The sequence below is a fragment of the Manis pentadactyla genome, chromosome 13, assembly GCF_030020395.1.
Source record: "Manis pentadactyla isolate mManPen7 chromosome 13, mManPen7.hap1, whole genome shotgun sequence".
NCBI classification, from domain to species: domain Eukaryota; kingdom Metazoa; phylum Chordata; class Mammalia; order Pholidota; family Manidae; genus Manis; species Manis pentadactyla.
This window is the reverse complement of record NC_080031.1, coordinates 29,157,561-29,171,798: the sequence shown is the minus strand read 5'-3', so window position 1 is coordinate 29,171,798 and position 14,238 is coordinate 29,157,561. Positions and strand designations below refer to the sequence as shown.

At 39.6% G+C, this 14,238-nt stretch overlaps 1 protein-coding gene across 1 annotated transcript in view; it reads right to left on the bottom strand.

The window, feature by feature from the left end:
- Window positions 1-276: 276 nt before the first annotated feature.
- The window catches only part of TMEM123 (transmembrane protein 123), a 67,788-nt gene continuing 53,826 nt past the window's right edge, over window positions 277-14,238 (bottom strand). Inside the window, exons 3-5 of the mRNA XM_036902802.2 lie at window positions 6,204-6,533; window positions 4,894-5,047; window positions 277-2,583 (exon numbers count right to left, since the gene is read on the bottom strand). Of these exons, the coding sequence (XP_036758697.1) occupies window positions 2,559-2,583; window positions 4,894-5,047; window positions 6,204-6,533 (509 nt within the window). The 3' untranslated portion in view covers window positions 277-2,558. The remainder of the gene's footprint in view (window positions 2,584-4,893; window positions 5,048-6,203; window positions 6,534-14,238) is intronic.

Sequence of the window (14,238 nt, the reverse complement as noted above, 5' to 3'; positions counted from 1 at the left end):
AGAATGAGGTGGCTTCAAATGTAAATCCTTTGATCAGTGCTTCTCAGAATCACCTGTTAGGAGGCTGGTAGGCTCCACCCCAGAGCTTATGATTCACTAAGTCTAGAGTGGGGCTCAAGAATTTGCACTTCTAACAAGTTCCCAGGTGCTGTTGCTGGTTGAGGCAGCCACACTCTCATAGTGTCAGTTTAGCCCCAAGAATCTGCTTCTGTTTTGGGCTTTTTCTGCTCATTTCTACTTGCATTTGATGAAAGACGCAAACTACACACACAAAACTCTCAGATGGAGAACAAAATTTTATTCTAAAAATAGATCTCAGTAACAACAAAATACACCAAAAGCTGGTCATTATAGTAAAAAGAAAGGTAACAAAGTTGCTTTAAATTTTTTTTCTGAAAAAGTACAAAATTATACTGTCAGTATATTTGAATTATTCATTTATGGCTTAACCAAAGAAATTTTAAAATCATAGACTGGATTCTGCCTGCTATTTAGACATAGATCTGGATTGCTTTTATCTTCAAGTAAATATATTTTCAAGGAATGAAAACAAAATTGAACATTTGCTTAAGTAAGCATTATTAGGGATATGAATTTATGCTTGGGAAATACTGGTTTGTATCACCATTTACCTCAATTTTTGTAGATAACCAAAAAAACTGCATCAAAGTACTCCTATTTGAAAGTAACAAATTATACAACTTATATACAAAGAAAAGGTGTAACTAAATTATTTCAAACCCAAAGCACAGGAGACTTTAAAGGCATATAATGAGATTTAGTACTTAAAAAGTGGTTTTACTTCTTCAAAGTGCTAACAAACAAATACTCAAGAAAATTTCAGGCCTGTGCCTTCAGCACTTGAAGTACTGAAATGTCAAGAATGCAGGAGACAAAGTGAAAATTAGAAGGCCCTGGTCACTATAAAACATACCTCAAGTACATTTTGTGAAAGGACAGCAATTAGGGCTAATTTAGTAACATACAACTCAGCTGCTGGCCCACATCTCTTTTCAAATTAATGTAAACACATGTGGTCCATAGTTCCTGCACACTGCATGTGTCACATTACACCTTACAACGATATTTTGGATAATTCTTATTCACATTTGTCACTTTAACTGGCCATAATGCAGAGTAAGCAGAAATCCTTTTATATCAATATTCCTGACATGGCATGCTCTGAAAACCAGAAGGTGATTACAAGTTACATTAATTCCTATGAAACATAGGTGCATATTTATTAGGACATCTTAGCTTTTTTGGATTATCAAAAATTGGTGTGACTTAGTAGAACTAAATACTTTTGTCAAAACCTGACCCTGAGTTTTGAGTGCTGTAATATAAACTGTAAAACAGAACACAGTCCAAAATAATTTGGCTAATATTGGTGTCCCTATAATACTGTGATTTTTCCATCTGTTAACATAATGTCTCTTCAATAAGGGAACAAGAGGAGTGGTCTGAAGAATACCCACATAAAGATGCAGGAAGTTTGTCTAAAAAATTCCTGTTTGAAAACTTGATGTGAATTTATTCCAAAAAACACTGGTATCTTAGTATAAAAATCGTGTTTCCCCAATCCTTGAGTAAAATTAGCAGTGTGTGAAAATGCAGCATTTTCATCCTGTAGGTTTGGTAGGTAGCCTGAGGGGAGCCCACAATCCCTGGCTTGACAGACTGCATTAACCTACAGTTCTAAGTATAGTTCTAAATGTTTTGGAAATCATGTAAGAGTTCGTTACATGTGTTTACACTAAACATTTGTAGATCTACATCTCTTAAAAATATTTACTAAGTATAAAATTAGTGGCTGAATATGAAATAAAGCAATTTCCAGTGGTGAAATATAGCAAATAACCTAATTTTTTAGTACTAACAACTATGTCTTTATTATGTTAAACATCACAATTCACTGAAATTACACAGTTGTATCAACTGCTATTGAAAGCTCAAAAGAACTTAAAAAAGTAACAGGTTAACAGGACTAAGCCCAGGTATTGTTTCTGGTTTTGATTTGGGGGTGGGAGGGCTGGGGGAATCCTAAACCAAGTATTCAGCTTGAAAACATAAAATATTGATGCCTAAGGCTGATTTACTTATATAATTTCTCATGTGGTACTAGTAATTAGGGTATATCCAACTCTGAATGGCATTAGTTCTTTGCACAACAAAGGTACTCAAAACTCCTAAATGCACTGAGAAACTCCTTATTTGGATGCCCACATGACATTGTGCACCCTTCAGTGATGAGGTCTCCCAATTACCAGCCATGACTAATGCCACAAAAAAATGGGACAGGACTTGTCATATATATTGCCTTAGAGCGAATATAACTCTTCCAGTAACTGTGTTCTGAATGTTCATTTAAAAACCCAAGCCAAACTTTTTTTACCTTTAGTAATCATCACAAATCTTTACATATTTATATAATACATTGTATATTATATGCATTGCCTGTTCATACTATTTTCAAGAACAGAATATTGTTTTAAATAATCAGCCAAAATTAACTGACAGGGCCCATCAGTCACGCTCTCCACTGGTCCATGGGTTCCTTAAATGATGGCATCGTGTTCATCACTGTAATATATCAAAAGTTAAAATTACTTTTTGTATTTGTACTCAAACTACTTATATGTTCATATGTTTAAATAAAGTACCAAATAATTTCAAGCTTCAGAATCAAAACTCTCATTGTTTTGTATAAAATTTCTTAAGTACCTGGTTTACTTGTAGTGGTTAAGGAGTCAAGTGGTGGTTCAGAGTGTCAAACAGACCTCTACCCAAATCTCTGCTGTGCCTCTTAGTGGCTGTGTAACTTTCCACCAGTTTACTATAATCCTCTTTAAAAAAGCAAGCAACTGTCATTTCTTGAGGGTTTACAGGGCCAGGTGTTACACTGCAGACTTTCCATCCCATTTAATCATCTCAGCCCCCTATGCAGAGGAGCAGAAGCTAACCAAGCGTGGTGTAAACTCGTCTTGAGCACTGTCCGCTGTGCTGCTTTATTTAGGCATATGAGAAGGCGCCTTCTAATCAGCAGCAAAACCAGACTCAAAACTAAGTCTGTCTGCCCCAAACCCCATCTCTTAACCATTTCACTCCTAAGAAACACAGAAGCTAATTTAATCAGTGTTATTATCCAAAAAATGAAAACCAGAAATAACTTATTATGAGATAAAGAAGGTCTGTTTCTAATAGGACAAATAATTGTCTTTCTTATGGAATGTGATATTAAAAATAACTTCAAAGTACCTATTTGCTTTAAAATGCACTATTTTTTAATGTAACACTATGAGAAACAGCCAATTAATTAAACTAAAACACAATGGTTTCTCATCCCATAGACTAAGGTAAATCCTAATTTCACAAGTGTTAAAATGTGGAAAAAAAACAAACGTGAACTTAGACTCAACTAATTAATGGTATTTTCATCTACTGGTTCCTATGTGAAAATAAGACTCCTATTAGAGTCAAACTCTGCCAGCACAGTTCCATCGAACTTCCTCCATGGGGCAAGCAGCATTATATGGTCATATATACATGAGGAGAAAGTAGCCCATAAAGCTAAAATTACATACTTGGTAATTAAGGCAGTTTAAAATAAAAGAAGCACAGTTTAATTTACTTGCTTCACTGTTGTAAATCAACTATATCAATAAATATGTTTTTAAAAATACTACATTACCAAAAAATGAGTGGCACTTAATTTAATATAATTAAAATGTGCCTGGTGAAATTTACCAAGAAAAGAGATGGTAAATATTTCTAGAAACAGTGATCTCAAAAAATATTTCAAAGCTTAAAGCATTTTTAAAGTTAACTATTTAGTCACAGTTGCCTCAAATGCTTTTTTCTTTTATGGGTTGATCTAAAAGGATGAATCTGAATATACTTCTAATCTGGCAAAACACCACTGCGATATTCTTTTAAAGTGATTTTGATTTGAAAAGGCAACTGAATTTAAATATAATTTTTAAGTCATTTTTTTTAATTCAATGAAAAATTTGATAAACATTTTCATACTATATTCCTTTTCTAGAAATTTATAATTCACAACAACACATCGGAGGCTTAGATTCTTGCAGCAAAGTAACTTGTTCTATTGTACTTTGTTCAATATTTCACAGATTTTCTGACATGGAAAGTCTGTGGCACATGTATGTGTATTACACCTTGAGCAAATTTCAGAAAATGATAACCTGTTCTATGGTGTTTATATACACTATCAAAAGAATGAGCTGGCATTGCACATACAAAGCTCAAAAGAAAAAACCAAAAGGACTATGTTAGAGAAACAAAGCTGGGCGATAATACTTCCCCGAACTGTAAGACCGATACAATTATATGAAAGGTGGACATGACTTACTGACTGGGACTTGATAAAGCTCACCTGAAAGAGGTAACATGTTATTCTACAGTAAAACTAACAATTAATTTGATACAGTGAATCATTAAGGAAAATAAGGCTGCCAGAAGAACTTTCAGTTGTCTCTTCATAGAAGGCAAAAATCATGTTTTTACCAAACATATTATTTTAATGCTACTGACAAACACAGGACACACTAGGTCAGCAGCCTGGTAAAACCTGTATTTCTTAGGATCAGAGAAATAAACAAGTGAAAAGGATTGGCTTAACTTCTTTCTTTGGTAAAAAAAAAAAATATGACACCAACATATACATTTTTACACATGTACACATCCATTTTAATTTGTAAATATAATCATAAGCTTGTATACAGTTTACTATGGGCATATAGGATTAATGGGATTAAAACTCAAAAATTTACAAATTACTCATCACTGGCCCTACTTTAATACTCTTGATATTTAAATAAACACAGAAATAAAATAATAAAATAATAAAAGCCCTGACCAATCAAAACTCACATGGTTCTATACCGAATGCCTCTTCTCGAATAATACATTTTGCATCCAATGTAAAGAACAGATAGAATTCCCAGTGTTAATACAATACCACCAACAAAGCTGCCAGAGTCAAACTTCGATCCTTTATTTTCTTTAGAATTAATAGTAGCTGTGACTGGAACAGAACAAAAAAAGTAGGCTTTAGTGCCTTTTAAAGACATTGTAATAAACTGAGTTTTTCTATAATAAGAAAGCTGAATTGGGGCTGGGGGGGGACCTAAGAATAGGAAGTTGGTCTCCAGCCTGCTCCGTGTCCAGCGCCTGCCTTGGCTCTAGCTTTCTTCGGTTCATCCACACACTTCTTAAGGAACCCCCAGTGCCTGCAACCCCAGGACGTGAGGGTGCTTGGTGGTGCTGGACTTGGCCAATCTACCAAAACCTCAGAGGCAGCAAGATTTGGAGGAAGTTTTTTCTTACCAATCCTCTTAAAAGTTCTTGCCTTAACAGCATCAACAGGCCTGGGCAACAGCTGAAAATCTTGAAACTGGATCCAGTTTGAGTAAATATTTCTAACTAAAGTTTCTCCTTTTGAATAAATTGAGAATTTTAACTAGTTTGGTTTTATTGTGTCACAGCCTCTGAGACACTGAATGTAAATTGCAGTAATCAAGAAAATATACGGAGAATATATGAAAACAAAAGAAACCACAAAGTCTATTTGTTTTGACAGGTGTGATCATCATTAACTTTTACACAGAACTTCAACTTGGAATAACTTAAAAAGAAAATCTTAACGTTTTGAATTCATGGTTTCCTTCACAGGCATTGTATTTTAAACAAATGCAAAAAATAGAGTGCTGAGACTGATACTACATTTGTGATTATAGCTAATGCCACTTAAAAATATCTTTATAAGGGAGCTGAAATAGCTCATTTGGGAGAGTTATTTTAGACAAAAGATCTAAAAATACCTGCATAGCACAAATGAAATCAAACCAAAGTTCATGTTTCAGTTTAGAAATCATGTAGACTACCTCATGATAGAAAGGAATTAGGCAGGCTCAAAGAATAGGTATGACAAGATTTTCAAACCATGTAAAATAAAATTCCCTGTTAGGATAAATTACTTATTCACACATGGGTCTTATAGACTCATTATTTGACATGATTAGCTTGGAAACTCATTTCAAGATAGTAGGTCAATCTACCGTTTTCCTGGTCTCTACAAATACTTTAATTGGAAATCACTGTCAAAATTTCTCTGTTCTTATACATGTGGCACTGAACAACTATTTTCAGCATAGGAAAAATAGGTGAATTTTCATACATACTTGTTACTGATGAAGAAATAGATGTCAGTGAACTATTGTGGGTTGTGGTCAGCTGGGATGTGTTTTGTGAAGCACTTGTTATCTTGGGTGTAGACTTTGAGGTGATGGAAGTTGTATTTATTGAGACTCCTGGTGGTGTCATTTTAGATGCTGCTGTGGATTTCAAGGTAGTGACCGTCACATTCTTTGAGACCGAGGAAACGGGAGTTGTAGATGATTTTGCTGTGGGTGTCATGGCGGTGACTGTCACATTCTTTGAGACTACAGAAACTGGAGTTGTTGATGGTTTCACAGTGTTGTTGGAAGATCCAGTTGTATGGCTGGTAGTTTCTGCAAGAGTATTAAAGAACATTAAAACTGGAGCGAGGACTTAGGGAATTAAGATCCAACCTCACTGTGGTGTTCACGGTCAACCGTAAAGAAAGGCTTAGCAAATACAGCGGCATGAAGGATACTAAGCCCATTAATACTTTGCACTATACAGCAATAAAATATCTCAAACTAATAAAATACTCAACAGAGACTAGGCCTATGTTTACATATAGTTAGGAATTTTTGTGAAGATACGAAACAAAATCCAGAGGACTGAGTTCCATCAGAGTTCAATATAGAAATAATGTCTTAACCATCTGTCTCAACATCTTACCATACTTCATGTTACAAATGATGAATCTGTGACATGGATGAATGATGAATCACCCACTGAATGGATGCATGAGCTATGCATACGAGAAGGGTTTTTAAAGTTTCGCTGCCACATCCCTCCACAGAGCTTTGAGGATAAGCAGTAGCTACATGGTTCTAACCCTGGAGTAGGATGTGAGCATGAGAGAGATTCTTGTTAAGGGAAAGATCAACTCCCTACAGTGTGTTAGGAAGTGAAATACCATCGCAGAAAGTGTGGCTCGTTGGAAATTCCACACTGGTGATGATTTTCCATCATTGGGAGGACATTTCTAAAACGATTTCTTGAGGCTTTAAAAACCCAAAAGCCAATTTTGTATAGGAGAATCACTGGTATTGATTTAAAATAAACTAGAACAACTCCCTAGTTCATACCTGAATCAAATTTTTCTTTTTTGCTATAAAATAATACTGTTACGTCCATGAAAAGGAACAGGTACCAATCATGTCACTATTCCTTAAATTCTTATAAACAAATGTCTTTTGTTCCCCATTTGGAAAAATGTTTCCTTTTTTATATATAAAATATGTCATATGACCAAAAGCAACCTTTCTGTGTTAACTTACTTCATACTGAATCTTCTTTGGAGCTCCACAACTTAACTGATGTTTACAACTAACGGTATTAAGTTACAGTAATTTAGTATATACTGCCAAAGGAGTGAAAAACTTTAATAGCTATTTGCCCTTTTAATATGATGTAATTTATTTCTGTATTTGTTTCCTACTTTCCAAGTTTATTTGCAGGTTTATTGGCTTCTGATGTTTCTGGCATACTCCCACTTTACTCTCTCTGTCCAAGTGCTAAAGTGGAAAGAACTAGTAAGCAGCGGGCTTGCCCTTCCCCAGCGAGGCAGTGCCTGCAGGTTCCCTCTTCCACTACTGCTGTTAGGCACCAGTGATTACTTCATGTATTATCCTGCTGTCTATGATTATTTTGGACTTTCATTGAAAGACTTCCCATATTTATTTTCAATTTAGCTGTACAGGCTGGTTTTAACAGTGCTGTTTGTTTGCATACCGCTTTTACTATTCAAATTCCTGTTACACTTCCTTCACAGGTCTCTACTGTATGGTCATCTATTGAGTATTAATCTAATTTTTTTTAAAAAGCCAAAATAGTGTTTTTGTACTCTACAGACCAATAAATTGTAATTATTCAAATACATGATACCAATTCTATGAACTTAAATCTTACTATTCAATTCTGAATGTTCCATATAGATATAATACACTTTAGAATGGAAATAATCACTTTTATTTTAAATCAGTGAATGAATCCTACTGTAGTGAAATTAAATACAGCAAAGAACCAGTGCTTATATCATATCTTTGAAACAGAATGGAATTTGCAGAGTAGAACAATGAACACAATGCTGCTTTTAACACCCACAGTGTTAACACCCACAGACCACTCCCCTCTCTCCACCATAATAATAAATTCTCAGAGATGCTATACAAAGTTACATGGGCAAAAAAGGTGCGATGTTAACAGGTTAGTTCTCCACTAAGAAAATCCAAATGTGCTAAGAAACTAAGCAGCTAAAATTTTCTACAAACTGACAAAACAGGCAAGTGTTTTGTATTAAACTGTGTTTAATGATGTTTAAATGTGAAAACTGCAATGCAAAGATGCTTTAAGGTCAGAACTCACATCTGGTAACCCAATCCTCTTGTCTGTAATATAAGTAAACGGCCATTAGTGCTCCTCTGCAAGTGAAACCATTCCACCATGGAAGTCTGATGGTCCCTCTCCCTTAGCTGTTTACCTGCTGGCTGGTGCGTGCGTGTGTGCGTGTGTCAGTTAGAACCTGCAGAGATCCAGCAGAACAGACCATCCAGGACTTGCAAAGGGTTGCGCCCTACCTTACTCTGCCTGTCTCAGCCACTGAGTCTCCAGCTTCTGACAAGCAGAAGTTGAAAGTTCTCATCATAAGGAAATAAAAATTTTGTGACTAAGTATGGTGGCAGATGTTACTGTGGCGATCATTTCACAATATACACAGGCATCAGATATCACACTGCACACGTGGAACTAACATATCAGTCATATTTCAATTAAAACAAAGTACTAAAAACAAGATCAAAACAAAAGAAGTTGTAAAGACCCAAAATGGGTATGTTACTGGGTGTTTCAGTGTGCTGTATCCACTCCCGCCTCTGCCTGCGGAAGGAAGATGAGTGCCCCTGCTCACCCCCAGCCACCCTGGAGCGGCTTCAGGAGAACCACCTGTGGAGCAGGACCGGCATCTCCCGGACTGGACGGGACACAGACTGGGATCTGACTCAAGCCTGGCCAGTCGGTGTAAAGGTGAGCTGCTGGGGCCGAGCTGGCTCCACCTGTCGGCACTGGAAGTAGACTCTCCACTGATCACAAAGGTGCTCATTTCCCACGAACCTAAACAGACCCCATGGAACTCAGCTGGAAAGGGGGTGTCTTGAAAGATAGCCTCCCAAGAGAGTTCTGCACAGAGGGATGGAGCTGACCAGCAGAGGGGTAGAACACCAAAAGCCAGGGCCAAGGGCGGGTGGGGTGGCGAGCGGGGGTCAGCTGGAGGAGGCCCCGCCGCACCACAGGAGCTGCGGAGAGGCTCCAGCTGAAGGGGCTCCCCGGGGAGGTGCATGCCTGCCGAATGCTATGCCAGGTGGAAACACGGCAGCCAGCAGCCCCTGCCTTTCCTCCCTTAGAGCCCTTTAGGCCTGATCCTGTCAGCGTCACAACCCACAGAAGTGAGGGGGAGAAAGGCAGAGCAAAGGAGGAAGACAACAGCGTCACCTTCCCTGCAGCAGGCCCAGGCTGGCAGAGGGCGGCAATTCTGACTGACTCAGCGCAGTTTCCTTACTGTGATATTATTCTAGAAAGGGCGACCCCGCCATTCAGTGAACCGGACACACTACTGATCCCACCTCAGCTGCTTCCGGTGGGAGATGTTCATGCTTACTGTTCTGGCCTAACTCTGCTCCCCCACCGCTGCAAATTCGTATGTTGCAGTCCTAACTCCCAGTACCTTCGGGTGTGGCCTTATTTGAAGACAGGATCTTCACAGAATAAGCAAGTTCAAATGAAGTCATTAGGATGGGCCTTATAAATGGGGAAACAGGGTTGGGTAACTGGTGTCTTTATGACAGGGAACATTTGGAGATGGACACACATGGAAGAACACCATGTGCAGATGAATGCAGACCTCAGGGGGATGCTTCCCCAGGCCAAGGGGTGCCAACGACAGCCTGCAAACCACCAGAAACCGGGTGTGCACATGGAACAGGTTCTCCCTCAGGGACCTCAGGAGGAAGCAACCCTGCTGACTTTGGATTCGATCTTGGATTCGGGCCCCCAGAACAGTGAGATGATGCATTTCTGTTATTTGATCTGCCCAGCGTGTGGCCCTTTGTTACGGCAGCCCGAGCAAAACTAGAGCGCTCAGGTTCACCGTTCTTTTCGGTTCTGACAATGTGTGTCTGTGCAGCTGTACAAGCGGTACTTACTAGTGGCCGGACTGAGCAGGTTTGTTTTACAGATCTTTGAAACGAATTACTGTGAGATGAATTAATTCAGCAGTATTTGTCAAACCACTCTCAAAACTTGTTTGAATAAAACTTTGAGGTCATCTATGGATTTCAATTGGAGATATAAGGATTTCTTGATTTCTGGACTTTTAACTCCTGGTTTTAACTAAAATTCAGAGGAAAATGACATGAAGGGCTGTGACGGTGGCATCCATGCACCTTCCTTCCCAGCAGCTGCAGCGCTCAGGAGCAACGGAGGGTAGGAGCTCAAACTCTGATGGGCTCAGCCATTGCTCGCTGGGCTGCCTTAGGTTAAACTCTCTTTCCTCGTCTATAAAATAGAAATTTACAAGGGCTTGGGAGAATTAACTGAGATAATTTGTACTGAGCACAGCACCTGCTACAGTGGGTAGTGTTCAGTGAACGTTTGTTCTCTGTTTTAGCACTAGTTTTATTACATGTATCTCCCCTACAGAGCTGCACTGTGAAGCTCCCTCCCTATAGAAGGCTCAGGAGAGGGCACTTGCAGGGTCTCCTAATGCCACGAGCATCACTGCCAGCTGAATAACATCATATTGAAGAGGATACTCCTGGGCTTTGTTTCTTCAGTTCACCTATGCAATTCTGCAAACAGAAAAAAACTGATGTCCACGCCTTTTGCTATTAACACGTGCTGGCCACCTTACTACCACAAAGCCAAGAACACTAGGAAGCAGCCTGTTCTTTTCTTAGGACCAAGTAAAACCACTCGCCCTCTTCAAAGTCTGGATTCATTCCAACTATCTTTGCATAACCATGATGTGTTGAAATAACTTTCCTTAGTCCTATAACCTCGAGTCCAAAAATAATCTAAGTGCCATTTTTTTTTCCTTTAACCTAAACAGTTCAAAGTTGGGACAATTCATGTTCATGAGGGCATCAAATACACAAACCAGAGTTCAAAATACATATCAATTTAAACAAATATCAGTTATTTCTAAACATGATAGTAGTAGTTTTTCATTTCTTACTACAGTTATCAAAAATACAGATGTCAAAAAGACATGAGCATAAATTTCTGATGCCACAGAGTTATTTTGAGAGGTCGGTGATTCTAAACACAGTCTTCAGCTTCAGTAAATTAAAGGATAACTACTCATGTGTGGCTCTGTGGATATTTTTAAACATGAGAGCTTTCTTCCTGTGTAGAGATTAAACAGTAGTGTAATTCCAGAAACACTCATTATTTAGAAAGCAAAGAGGACTTTCCTCATTGCACAAAGACAACAGACTCACTCATTCCAGAAATTCCTCTCGATTCAGATTCTCTGAGGACCAAAAATCCACACCGAAAAATCTAGATTCAAATCTATCTGAAAAAATCTTTTGAAAAATCTACATTCAAAAAATCTGAGAAAACCATTTTTTAGAATAAGCCTTATCATAAAGAAGTGTCCATTTTGTGAAAATCAAATGTATCTTAATAGTTCCTAAATTTCTAAATTCACTAATTAAAATTTCAAAAGGAACATTATATATATATATATATATATATATATATATATATATATATATATAAACACAGAAAAATAACAACTGGGGAGTTTTAAATAAGTTACAGTGTATCTGTAATAGATTTTATTTCTACACCTAGTTATACCATCATTTATTTGCTCTACCAAGATCTTACCGGATATTTGTTTACGCTAGCAAGAACTGAAAGAGGCATTCTCAGTCAAAGCAACTGTCTGCCTTAAGGACAGTGAGCACAACAGGGAGACACAGCCGTGTCTGTTTAAGGAAATTCAGTCTGAGGGTGATGCTGTTCGAGCCCAGGGCTGTATGGAGAGCAGCTGAGCAGAGGGTCAGAAAAGCAGCGTGGCTTTCCAAGGTGGTCAGACTGCCAAGACACAAGGCCTGATGTGGCTGGGGCTGTGTAGATAATGTCCAAGCTTGGTGTTGTCGGAGGTCTCGCCCATGCGAGTCCATCACCACACCTTCAACGCACAATCAGGAACCCCAGCTAATTACAAAAAAAGGCAAGAGTCACAGTCACAGAGCATCAGGCAAGACTGATATTATTTTTCCTCTGTTTCTGCTCAAAACCTTCTAAGTCTCTCATCCTGGCAAGCTCGCTCTTCATGGCACAGAATTGACTGCTTGCCATCCCTCCCCACACACCAGGCAGGCGGGCTTCTCACCGCCCAAGAACCAGCCACGCTCCTCCCAGCACTTGCTTAGTACCTACTCCACGCCAAGAACTTCGCTAGGAGGCTCTGCAGACACAGGAAAGCAGCAATCCTTACTTGCAGGGAGCCCATGGCCCAGGAAGGAAGACAAGGGAACAGTACGGTTATACTACGGTGCCAGGGACTAGTTCCGTTTTACCCAGAAACCTTTTTGTTGAACACTGATTTTTTATTTCTCTGAACTGTGTATTGTAATTACTGTTGAAAATTCATATACCTTGTTTAATCTTTTCAATGGAACTAGCTAGTTTTTAACTGTTAAGAACTACACACTGTATTTTCATTTTGTTCTACAAAGGGCCAGGCGGTTTGGGGAGAACTTAGTCATTTCTAGCATTGCTCCCAACTGTGCGAGGAACCAGGGGGAAGACCCAAAAGGGTCCAAGCAGATCACGTGACAGAGAAGGCCCCCGTCTCCCTCGCTGCCTCATCTGCCGCTCTCTGCTGCCCCTGCAGGCCTAGCTCCCCACCGTCCCCGGCACGCAGTCCACCTCCAGGTGTCTGCCGCTCTGCTCTATCGCGTTCTCTGTCTGGAACGCTTCCTACCCACTCTCGGCCTCCTGAAGTTGTGTTCACCTTCAAGGCCCAGCCTGGAGCTCACAGTAAAGGTACAGTGAAGGGACTACACAGGCCACTTGAAGACAAACATTATCAGACTAGATAAAAAAACATGACCTAGTTTCAAGTGATTTATCTTAAACATAAGATACAGGAAAGCTGGAAAGTACTGGAAGTAAAAGCAGAGAAATAATTATACCATAAAATTTCTAATCAGAAGGTGATGGGTGGCTCTGGCTCAAGACGGCAGTACAGGAAGACCTGAACTCGCTTCTCTCACCGACACTCCAGATCCACAGTGACATAAGGAATGATTTCCTTTGCGGGGGAAAAACCCCAAACAACAACTCCCGTACATTGGGCAAATGAGGCAAACCCACAGTGACGTGGGCTGGAGAGGCCTGGGCCCTCTCACCATGATCCCACCCCTGGCGCAGTGAACTCAAAACCCGCAGCTTCTCCCAGAGAAATGAAGGCATCAGACCCCTCATCAGGTACCCCAACTTTTAAAACCTATACCAGAGAGACAAGCCCTCAAAAATCTGGCTTTGAAAACCAACTGGGCTCACACCCAAGATATGGAGATGACTTTTAAAGGGCTCACACCGTCAGACTCACGGCCCCAGGGACCAGCCAGAGGTGCCCAGACTTGATGTGAAGGAGGCTCATGTGCTCATGTTAAAGCACTGGCCTGAGTGACAGGCATCTACTTTCACACACACCCAGGGGTGTGAAGGGTACTCTCTGGGACTGGAGGCATCCTTGCCTAGCTAAGCAGAGTCTCCCAGAAAGGAGTTGGTACCTTCCTCTGGTGCCCTGGGTCCTGTGACGGCCTCCAGTGAACACCTCTCGATCTCCTGGCTCCAGGGGCCAGCAGGCTATATACTCACAGGTCCCACAGCACTGTAACTATGGAGAAAGAGCTCTTAACTGGCTATCACCCCCAGGGCACAGCAAGAGGCAACAATCCCACCAGCTCAGTCTTTCTGTGAAAAAAGCAGCCTACCGGTTTATCTCCATAGCCAGTAGGCTTCTAATTAAAACACACCTACAGGCTG